The 12,242-nt window shown below is 37.9% G+C and overlaps 1 protein-coding gene and 1 long non-coding RNA gene across 9 annotated transcripts in view; one reads left to right on the top strand and one right to left on the bottom strand.

Annotated features, from left to right (window-relative positions):
- Positions 1 to 12,242, top strand: part of NF1 (neurofibromin 1) — a 257,559-nt gene that overhangs the window by 155,635 nt on the left and 89,682 nt on the right. For all 8 annotated transcript variants that reach the window (XM_070390404.1, XM_070390401.1, XM_070390396.1 and 5 more), the window contains one exon: positions 3,839 to 3,949. In XM_070390404.1, the coding sequence (XP_070246505.1) occupies positions 3,839 to 3,949 (111 nt within the window). The remainder of the gene's footprint in view (positions 1 to 3,838; positions 3,950 to 12,242) is intronic.
- LOC138992141 (uncharacterized) lies at positions 8,803 to 12,151 on the bottom strand. Its single transcript, XR_011468048.1, has 2 exons — positions 10,308 to 12,151; positions 8,803 to 9,737 (listed from the first exon to the last, which is right to left on the bottom strand). It is a non-coding gene; the product is annotated as an uncharacterized lncRNA (long non-coding RNA).

The following is a 12,242-nucleotide window of genomic DNA, read 5'->3' on the forward strand; positions in this document are numbered from 1 at the left end:
ATGTGCCAGAAGCAGAAAGGAAAGAACAGAATATGACATTCTAGTTTAATTCACATTAACGATTTGTATATAATGTTCCATGGATTGTGAGTGTCTGTTATTAGTCATGTTACATACAGATGATAGTTTTGTACACGACTCCAATTTTTTGATATTGTTAAAAGAATGTGGGAATATGTAACAATCTCCTTTCAAGCTTAGTTGTTATCTTTAGTCCTGTTACATTTTCCTGTGTAACAGGTATTTCAGTTCAGTTCAGTTCAGTTCAGTCGCTCAGTCGTGTCCGACTTATTCCTACGTTATTAAAGGAATATTTTCAATGCAAAATTTTCATGTTACTTAGTTGAAAATTATATAAACATATAAAACTATGTTTTATTCAGCATTGCTAAGGATGTCCTTGCCATTTTTCCATTTTTCAAAGAAAACTTCATTAGTCCTTTTAACCTTCCTACAAAACAATCCTCTGTGCTTTTGAACACTAAATGATATGTGTAAGATATAGAACAATATCTGGTGTATATATAAAGTGTTTCATAAGCATTAAATAATATTTTTGTTCTAAGTTTCCACTGATGCTCCCTGAGACTCATTTTTCTTTTAAAAAATGGAAGTAGCTTTATAATGTTGTCAACTAGAAAACTAATAATTGTTAAATTAGTCAAAACACAGAAATCTAAAAAGGAAAAAATTTTCAGTTATTTCACATCTTAGAGATAATTCAGTTAACATTTGGCAGATAGCCTCCTAGTCATTTATCCATACACATGTGTACCTGTTTCCCTTCTGAAATGCTCTGTGTTGTCTCCATTGATACTAAGCAAATGCTCACTTGGTAGCAGCAGTATGATGAGCTGAGGTAATATAGCCTCTTCTCGCACCCCAAAGACACATAAAAATACTAGGTAAAAGAAGTATTTTTAAACACATACATAGCTAGAAGAGAATTTTGGAGCAAATTATTTAGTATGTGGGCTTTCCTGATAGCTCAGTTGGTGAAGAATCCACCTGTAATGCAGGAGACCCCAGTTAGATTCCTGGGTCAGGAAGATCCACTGGAGAAGGGATAGGCTACCCACTCTAGTATTCTTGGGCTTCCCTTGTGGCTCAGCTGGTAAAGAAAATGCCCGCAATGCTGGAGACCTGGGTTCAGTCCCTGGGTTAGAAAGATCCCCTGGAGAAGGGAAAGGTTACCCACTCCAGTATTCTGGCCTGAAGAATTCCACGGACTGTTACACACAGAGATAAAGAAATGGAAAATATGAAAGAGTTTAAGAGATGGAGGTTATAGAATGAGAAGTTCCAACATATCTAATAAATAGAGCTTAAAGAGTAGTGAAGAGGTAATATTTGAAGAAACAACAGATGAGAATTTTCCAGGGCTGGTAAATGACATAAATCTTCAGGTTAAAGACACACACTGTGTTGAGCAGAATATATAATAATTAAACCATGCCTTTTTTTAAGTGTATTTAAATATATATAAGTGTATAAGTGTAAAAGTATAGGAAGTATATAAAAGTATAGGAAGCATCACTACGAACAAAGCTAGTGGAGGTGGTGGAATCCCAGTTGAGCTATTTCAAATCCTGAAAGATGATGCTGTGAAAGTGCTGCACTCAATATGCCAGCACATTTGGAATTCAGCAGTGGCCACAGGACTGGAAAAGGTCAGTTTTCATTCCAATCCCAAAGAAAGGCAATGCCAAAGAATGCTCCAACTACCACACAATTGCACTCATCTCACACGCTAGTAAAGTGACGCTTAATATTCTCCAAGCCAGGCCTCAGCAATATGTGAACCGTGAACTTCCAGATGTTCAAGCTGGGTTTAGAAAAGGCAGAGGAACCAGAGATCAAATTGCCAACATCCGCTGGATCATCAAAAAAGCAAGAGAATTCCAGAAAAACATCTATTTCTGCTTTATTGACTATGCCAAAGCCTTTGACTGTGTGGATCACAAGAAACTGTGGAAAATTCTGAAAGAGATGGGAATACCAGACCACCTGACCTGCCTCTTGAGAAACCTATATGCAGGTCAGGAAGCAACAGTTAGAACTGGACATGGAACAACAGACTGGTTCCAAATAGGAAAAGGAGTACGTCAAGGCTGTATATTGTCACTCTGCTTATTTAACTTATATGGGGAGTACATCATGAGAAACGCTGGGCTGGAGGAAGCACAAGCTGGCATCAAGATTGCCGGGAGAAATGTCAATAACTTCAGATGTGCAGATGACACCACTTTTATGGCAGAAAGTGAAGAAGAACTAAAGAGCCTCTTGATGAAAGTGAAAGAGGAGAGTGAAAAAGTTGGCTTAAAACTCAACATTCAGAAAACTAAGATCATGGCATCTGGTCCCATCACTTCATGGGAAATAGATGGGGAAACAGTGGAAACAGTGGCTGACTTTATTTTGGGGGGCTCCAAAATCACTGCAGATGGTGATTGCAGCCATGAAATTAAAAGACGCTTACTCCTTGGAAGGAAGGTTAAGACCAACCCAGACAGCATATTGAAAAGCAGAGACATTACTTGGCCAACAAAGGTCTGTCTAGTCAAGGCTGTGGTTTTCCCAGTGGTCATGTATGGATGTGAGAGTTGGACTATAAAGAAAGCTGAGTGAGTGCCAATGAATTGATGCTTTTGAACTGTGGTGTGGGAGAAGATTCTTGAGAGTCCCTTGGACTCCAAGGAGATCCAACCAGTCCATCCTAAAGGAGATCAGTCCTGGGTATTCATTGGCAGGACTGATGTTGAAGCTGAAACTCCAATACTTTGGCCACCTGATGGGAAGAGCTGACTCATTTGAAAAGACCCTGATGCTGGGAAAGATTGAGGGCAGGAGGAGAAGGGGATGACAGAGGATGAGATGGTTGGATGGCATCACCGACTCAATAGACATGGGTTTGGGTGGACTCCGGGAGTTGGTGATGGACAGGGAAGCCTGGCGTGCTGCGGTTCATGGCGTTGCAAAGAGACACAACTGAGCGACTGAACTGAACTGAAGTATAAAAGTGATACTCAGAATCAGGGAGATTAGAATGGCCTTTTAATAAATTGTATTGGTACAACTGTACCAGTAAGTAACCATCTGTAAAAAGATACACTATTCGTGAGGATAAACTCCCATAAAGAAGAACATATGGACCTTTCTCACTCATTCAAAATCAGTAAACCAGGGAAAGGAAAGCTTCATAAACTGAACTCTTAAAAAACAAATCAATAAAATTCAAAAACTTCTGTCTAGAAAGAAAAATGGTTAAAAGCAATTCTATGATTAATATCCCTGTCCAGTAGTTTTCTTAATGTTATCCTAATGGTTCAAATAATCAGTTCAGTCACTCAGTCATATCAGACTCTGCAACCCCATGAACTGCAGCACGCCAGGCCTCCCTGTCCATCACCAGCTCCTGGAGTTTACTCAAATTCATGTTCATTGAGTCAATGATGCCATTCCACCATCTCATCCTCTGTCGTCCCCTTCTCTTTCCGCCTTCAATCTTTCCCAGCATCAGGGTCTTTTCAAATGAGTCAGTTCTTCACATCAGGTGGCCAAAGTATTGGAGCTTCAGCTTCAGCATCAGTCCTTCCAATGAATATTCAGGACTGATTTCGTTTAGGATGAACTGGTTTGATTCTCCTTGCAGTCCGAGGTTCAAATAATAGCTCCTTGAAACTTTTAGTGCTTGTTACCACATTGCCCTTCAGAAAGTATGTTGCTTTTAAGATATTTTGCCATTTTGTATATTTTGTCATTGTTCCAGTTGTGGACTTTTGTAAATATCAATGAACAATGTAAAGTCTGTGAGTTACTGTGCTCTTTTTTCTTTCAGGCATCAAGTACATGAAAAAGAAGAGTTCAAGGCTTTGAAAACATTAAGTATTTTCTACCAAGCTGGGACTTCCAAAGCTGGGAATCCTATATTTTATTATGTTGCACGGAGGTAAGAAACACTGTTTTAGTTTCTCTTACCAGAGTTTTTAAAATGGTAGAAAATGTAGAGAGACAGCAAGTTTGATTTTTCCTGTTTGACTTTACCAGAGTTGGAGACAAGTTTTCCTGGGAGAATGTAGCTAGTAAACAGCCATCTTGTCCCCAAATGGTGCTCCATCTATTATAAATTGCTGTTCATAGTACCTGTTTCATATTTGCTTCCCTGTATTACATCATTTTTTTATGCCACCTACAGTGAATTAATTACAAAGAGTAAAAAAAAATATCACAGTCTTTTGTTTTCTGGTGTATTCTGTTTAAATCATATCTGCAGCATGATACTGAGAAACCTTTTTGTAATGGAAATAAAATTTGAAGAATCTGATAACTTTTAATAATAGGCCTGGTAAGGCAACATCAGGGTGATTTAACAAATAATTCAGAGATGCTGTGGGAAATATCTATAAAGATATGGCACAAGTGACAGCCTGAAAAATTGATTGTATTTATTTGTGCTGTCTTCAGCCAAAGCTAATTCCCAGGAAGCCTTTCTTGAAATGCTCCTCCTTCACAATAGGTCTAATGCTCAAGTTGCTTTCCCTGCCATTGTCTTTTCTTTCTTGGTTTATTCTGCGTTCCATTGGAGAACTTGTCTGTGGTATTATTTGGTCAGTTTTCCTTCTTTCCCATTTAGTTTATTGATATAAACTTTTGGTAATTGAACCTTAGGGACAATGTTATATAATAGACCACTGGCTTTGGAATCTCAGGGGCTATGTTTTCTCTTAGTTCTGCTATTCCACTAGGCTGTAGGAATTAATCTTTCTGAGTTTCCTGAATTTAATATAAATTGAGGAATTACATCAGTAGACTTTTAATGATCATGAATGGCAAAAAAATTTGGCAATGTATAAGAAATAAGTGGAGGTTGGGGAGGAGTGGCAGTGGAGTGATAAATGGAAGGTGGGAGGCGGGAAACTGATTTAATAGGATAATGCAGACAACGTTAAACCAAGAAGTCCCAAGAACTGGGTGTTAGGGAATCAAGAGGGCATAGAAACTTGCATTTATCCTTAGCCTTCCTCTCCAGCAGTTCTGAGGAACGTCTCTTCACCTTCCCGTAAGTCTTCTTTCCAACTTTCACCTCAGATGCTGTTTCTCAATTGCCTAGGATTTTAATTTTCTTTCGCAGTTGAGATGAACCATCCTTGTATACCAATCCCAATCTTTAATACCACTAGTGTATTTTGATTTTCCCTATTTTGTCTAAGTAATTAAAAGTGAAACATTGGTGAGAGAGGTAGGTAGACATGTGTCCTCCTCCCCCTTTAAATTCTTGTTAGTTTACAAGTTTCAAAGATTTCTGGAAAACCTTAAAGCTGGTTTTTTCCTCCAGGATCAGAGTGTAAGATTATATTCCTTCTCTGTGGTGGTCTGTATACTATACAAGGCCAAAGGAAAGTAGCTTGGGCCTGATGCAGACACCTGTGAGATTGAATCAGTGGGATTTCCTAGAGACCCATTTAATAGAGTGACTTGAGTGTGCTGAGGGTTCCCAGCTCTGCTGCTTCTTAGACAAGTTAGTTTTTATGACTCTGTTTCTTCATATGTTAAAGAAGGGGAGTTGCTTAGAAAAACTATCCTGCCTACCTCTCCCATAAAGTATTTTGTGACCTATAAAGTTCTGTAACCATACAGAGTATGTTTAAGGTTTTCTTTTTTGTTTGTTTGTTTTGGGGTGTGACTCTGCCAACTTCAGTCTACATTTCAGTCTCTTATTTAGACGTATGAGAGTGCCTCCTGGCTTCATTGTCACCTGGTGTGAAGCCTGAGGTCAGGACAGTTGAGCACATGATCACTCAGGGTAGAGCGACCCACTCTACTGTGGAGGAGTACAGGAGCAGGAGAAGGTCGTAAAGGCCTTGTCTCTGTTCAGTGAACTTTGTCAGAGAACACTTAGGTTTGACTTTTTGATATTCCTTTGTTTTTGTGGCTTAGACTAACTACCATGTATTAGTTTATGTCTTTTGAACTGTGGATTCCAGCCTCCTTACACATAGTCCACAGACCTTTTAGACTTGAAATGTCCAAAACTTAATTCAGTGTATATTCAAATCAACTTCCTCTTTGCACCATATTCTCTTTCTCAATAGCATCACCATCCCTTCTCACTCTAGAAACCCTAATCATTTAAAATTCTTCTCTCTTTCGTTTATCCTCCTCATTATCAATCACCATGTCTTGATTTTAGTTGTGTCATCTAGGCAAATCAATAAAGCTGTTTTAGTCAGGGCTCAGTTTTTACAGAGAAATCATTCTCACTTTCTTAAGAAGGTGGGCCTCAGAAAAAACATGAGTTAGAGCAGGTGCAGACAGCACTTAGGTGTCCATCAGTCCTGGAACTGACTTGTTGCCTCTTTCTTGGCTTCACATTCAGCTGTGTCTCATGATTTTCCTCTTTGTGTATCTCTTCAGCATTAGCCCTAGCTAGTCAGCTCTTTATTACCTCAGTACTTCACAGTGCAAATTCCACAAAGAGAACATGGGTCAGCTACAGATGCCTGTTTGGCAAAACCCTTAATGCTATGTCCTGGCCAGCCAGTGGATTCCTGGCTGCCCCTAAGTCATGTACTTCTCCTAGCCCAGTAGTCATGTGATTCGAAATAACCTCCTAGTGCTATTCATTTATCGGGGGATGTCCTAAGGTATGTGTTTTATTTTTTTAATTGGTTCTTAATGGCTTAATTTTAGGTACTTTGGAAATGTCTTTTGAATTCATTCCCCCCACACTGCCATTACTGAGACTCTCTTATTAGCTTTAACCTGTACTAATGCAGAATTATTCTCCTACTCCCTAAACCCCACATAACTACTTCCAGGTCATCTTAACATTGCTTCTGGAGGCAGTTCCAGTTCAAATCTAATCCTGTCTCTATTTGTTAAGTAGCAGCATTCAGTTTCTGAATAAAGTCCAGATTCATGTCAAGTCAGGCATGATGGTTGCTTCGTAATTTTGACCTAATTTAGTTTTTAGTCTTTTCCTTCTATTCTCTCCTGTATACCTTTGAACCTGACCTGTAATAAAGTCCCATAAATACAAGGACAGTTTTTGTTGCTGTTCAGTCACCCAGTCATGTCTGACTCTTCGCGACCCCATGGACTGCAGTACATCAGGCCTCCCTGTCCCTCATCATCTCCCAGAGTTTGCCCAAGTTCATGTCCATTGTTGCAGCATTATTTATAGTGGCAAATATATATTATATATATATATATATAATATATAACTTTGTATCAAAAGGAAATTGTTGAATAAATAATGATACATCTGTATTATGGAATAATGTGTTAATGAGTTTTTGTGTTTTGTGTTGTATTTGCTTGTTACATGTAACAAAAATGAAATTTACACTTGTGTAAACCAGACAGCATATCAATTGGTAGATGTACCCAAGGAGATCAGGAGATGGACTGGCTTCTTGCATGACTGTATGTAGGGCTTTGAACAATGCCATCTGGAGAACATCTGTCTTCTCTATGTCTTGACTCTACTTTCTTTGTGTTGATTTTATTCCCAGGCAGCTCTTCCTAAGCTATGCCCAGTGGTGATTTGTGTTCTCCCAGCTTAACAACCCAGTGAAAAACGCTTCTTTCCCAGTAATAACAGCAAAAGTACTAGTCTTATTGGCCCGAGTCACCTGGCAATTCCTGAGGCATTCGCTATGGCAAGGGGGATGGAATTTCTTGGTATCTAGGTCTGAGTCATACGCCCATCCCTGGAGCTCACTGGTGAAGGCAGCTTAAACTGCATGAACTGAAAGGCATGAGGGGAGGGCACAGGAGCAGGGTTTCCCAAAGGGAAATCGGACTGCCAATATCAGAATGAGGAAAAGTGGGTTCTGAGCTGGCAAAAGTAACAGAAAGTCCTCTAATGCAGCTTTTCAAATATCCAGAAAGATGGCTCTCGACAATTATCATGCACGATGAGGAGGAACACTGGTGTGTGTGCACAGGCATGTGATATGCACAGACTGACAGGCCTGTGAACGTGCACGCTAAACTGTTCACAGTGGTGTTCTCAGGAGCATGACTGGAGCACGCAGAGGGTCAGCTACAGAATTCCTATTATATATCTCTGTTGTTTGACTTGTTGCCAGGAACGCATATTATTTTTGTCAGAATAATTAAAACTATAAAACCTAAAAGTGCAATGAAGAGTTTTCCTCTTAGGTATACTGTGATACCTGGTAATTGCTTTTTGGGTGTTAGTAATAATAATGATAACGGCTAAAATTTACTGAGTGCTTTCTCTGCCTTAGGCAAACCATGCATATTATATACTTTTTCATTTAACCCTTAAAATAACCTGCTGAGGTATTATTACTGCCAATGACTGACTGACTTATAAACTGAAATTTAGAGACGCTGTTAGTCATTCACAAATCTAGCTATCAAACAAACATATATCTCCAGGCCCTACATGGGCTGCTAAATCAAAATTTCAGGGTAGAGCCTAATCTATCTAACAGACACCCCAAGTGATTCATTTGAAGTAGGTTTATTACCAGTTTGTTTGGGAGTTTCACTGGGTTGGGAATTAAGCTCAAGGCGGCACAACTAGTAAGAATCAGAGCTGTTCATACATGGTTATTATCACTGTTAAATACTAGGTTTTTAGCTTTAATAAATCTTTGTAGACCAGCATGAAAATCTTACCAGTACTTATGGGGTATATTTCTGTAAGGAAGAATTCTGAATTCTAGGCATCAAATTAACAAATGACCATTTGCAGTAAAAGACAGAAGTGTATACAGAGTAAGATAACTTTGTCATTGGAGCAGCTGTAGTCTGTACTCCAAACGTTAGCAGAATTGGAATCTTTTTTATTGTAACAACATGTTACTATTACACATTTATGGAATATGGTGACAGGTGTATTGTTTTGTAGAGCACAATAGTTTATCCTTTTGTCTACTTAATAAAAAATAAATGCAGAATAACACATGCCATCCTCAACCCCTATCCACAGTCCCCTGTCCTTTTCACACACACACACACACATGCATGCATGCACACCCACACAGAAGTATACTTTGGTTAAATGTCACCAACATAATTTCTTCTCTTACACCTTTAATGTAAAACCCCAAGTTGCAGCTCAGTTTTGCAAACATTTAAAAGGCAAACAGAGTATTTTGCCTTTTTTAGCATTTATAAGGAAGGAAACCATATTAAGGTTATGATTAAACTTACACAATTAAAATTTGCAAACAACCAAATTAAACTAGGATAATGATAATTTACTCAGAAGTAAGTTGAAATAAATTTGATTTTCCTAGTGTGCTTGTTGCCGTTCAGCAGATATAGTGAACTGAGATAACAATGCAGACAGTCCAAGTCCACTTCAGCCTAAGTGTACAAAAAACAACAAAAATATGACATAGAAAAGAACGTGAGTGCTGTCCATTGGATTCAATTTGGTGCCACCATTTTCCATATTCTTGGTTGTGGCTACACTTCTTGTGCTCATGGTTGTGGCTGCACTTTTCATCTTCTTGGTTGTGGCTGCACTTTCTGGATTCATGGTTGTGGCTATCGTTGAAGTCACTTCCGTATTCTTTGTTGCCATGGGATTGGAAGTTGCTTTGAGATCCAGAGATGTTTGGAGCTTTGGAGTTGTGTTGGAGTTTATGGTTGTCTCAGAACTTAGGGTGGTATCCTTTGGTATTGCTTTGGTTATCCCCAAAGTGACATCAGCAAACAGTAGGAGTGAAGTGAATAATGACTTGAACATCATTTTCCTATTTCAAAATAATTATAGAAAATTAATCTAACACTTGGATCATAAACAAATATAGGAACTTCCATTTTTTAAAGTGATGGTGAGGAGGGAAGAGGGAATGAAGAAAATCTTATCTCAGTACCAGGAAAATGCCAACCTTGGTTTAACAGATAGTTTTTAAGATAAAAGGAAATTCAGAAATGATCAATATCAACTCTTTGATTTTACAGATGGGCTCAGACAAAGGGCATAATTTGCCTGAGGATGCATATCTGAAAATGACCAGAACTAGAACTTGAGTCTGAGTCTTGGTCTAGTGTTCTTTAGTAGATGGGGACTATGAAGACATACTATGGACATATACAAAAAGTTTACTAGTAAACTATTTTTAAAGTAAGGCTAATTTTTTTTTATCCTGTCTTCAAATCTAATGGTTTGCCATGATTGAGAAAAAGCAGCTAGCCCATGTTGAACATAGTTAACTGTTCTTTTTTTTTTTTAACTTAAAGCTCAAACTTTGAAATCTAATATATGCTGAATTTACATTTGGTTCTAATGTGTAACTGAGAAAATTTCAATTTAATATTACCTTTTGATGTTTTTTTCTTTGAAGAATAGGCTTCAGGCTTTCTCCAGTGTCCTATGGGGAATCTAATTTCTTACTGTGTGCTGTTTAAATAGAATTAGTGAGTAAGTCACGTGTTATAAACTTGACCTGGTATTTGCGTTTTGGAAATGACCTATTGAGTGCTTTCCAAACTGGTGCAAACAGACTGTGGCAGAGATGGAGAAATGCAAATAAAGTCTTTCTAAAATCTAGTCACTTACACAAAGAACCCTGTGAATACCACTTTGTTATTCCTTTTACCCATGTTTTGCATTAGCGAATGTCTTCATAAGATTGAACTAACTACAGGGATATACTCTTTGCCTACCGTGATTATCATGACTTAAAATTGAGTAAGTATATTAGAGACAGATTTTTTTTCTTAAAATATATTGTATATATGTTTAGAGGGTAGTTTTTGGCTAGGATTATATTGGAAGTTTTCAAAATAATTCAAGAATATAGCTTTCTAGAGGTTCTAGAGTTCTAGTAAATAATTATTCTATTAGAAAAGAGGTTAAACTTTATTAATATAAAACTAAATAGAAAAGAATTGCATGTGAAAGTGCTACTTTTCATATTGAGTTTGCAGAGTTTTGTTTTAGTACATTAAATAGCTCACATTGAAGCACATGGAGTAAATTCTTCAAAGGAATTTCATCTTTTGGTCACTGCTTTTCCTTAATGAGTGGCACACAGGGAAGTTGGGTTGTTTTGTGCTAATGTTTTCATCACATTAGCTGGCTCTTTTTAAAAATTGCAGGGCTGTGAACAATTGTGTTGACATACAAGGAAATTGCTTCATAAATGGCAGAAGTACAAGTCAGTACATGTTTCTGTCTTGTTTTACTTTGCTGTGAAGGTTTCTTTTTCCTCCTGAATAAATAGAACCAGTGCTTGCTAAATCTTATTTATATTAGGTATGTATAGTATAAAGACTATAAATCTTATTTATATTAGGTACAGACCTCTATTAAATTGAAAGTTTGTATGATCAGACCTAAGAAGTAAACATAAAAAGCCTCTTAGCAACCAGAGTAGATATTATAAATCAGAGCACTAAGATAATGCACATGTAAATTTTTATTGATGCTTCAAACACCTCAATCTCAACTTACTTAAAATTTTAAATTCAACATTTTTTTCTTTTCCTGTTCTTATACACAGATATATCTTTCTCAAATTAACTGCATCATTACCTTTGATTTCTTATTTTCTTCTTATTGATCTTAAGCTGCCCAAGTCTTTGATGATAATTAAGTAAAGTTAAAATTTCTGAACTCTGCAGCACTTAAATTCTCCCCCCCAAAAAAGAAATCATTTGCCATTATTCATGCCTTTAAATACCCCTGCTTCTTTTATCTTTGTGCAGTCTCTCCCATCTGCCCAGAGTATTTCTTCCTCATTCAAAATTCCATTCTTCCTTCAGTGTCTAACTCTGATGGCAGCATCTTTTTATGTAAAGTGAAGTCGCTCAGTCATGTCCGACTCTTTGCGATTCCATGGACTGTAGTCTACCAGGCTTCTCTGTCCATGGGATTTTCCAGGCAAGAGTACTGGAGTGGGTTGCCATTTCCTTCTCCAGGGGATCTTCCTGACCCAGGGATCAAACCCAGGTCTCCTACATTGCAGGGTGCTTTACCCTCTGAGCCACCAGGCAAGCCCTTTTGATGCGAGCCTTTCTTAATTCTATACTTCCAAATCAGACATTTTAGGACTTAGTGTGTCTAGCGCATGTATCAGACTCTTTTTCTCTATTGTATCCTCTGGCTTCCTTGTGATCAGGTACAACCTCTTCTTTGTACCTTCTGGCGCAGTGAGTACTTGTACAGAGTAGTGTACAACAAACACTGGAATTTATTGAAATATCTTATCTTTGTTTCTTCATGGGGGAGGCTGATATGTCTATTATTTTAG

Source organism: Bos mutus, chromosome 19 (genome assembly GCF_027580195.1).
Source record: "Bos mutus isolate GX-2022 chromosome 19, NWIPB_WYAK_1.1, whole genome shotgun sequence".
Lineage (NCBI taxonomy): Eukaryota > Metazoa > Chordata > Mammalia > Artiodactyla > Bovidae > Bos > Bos mutus.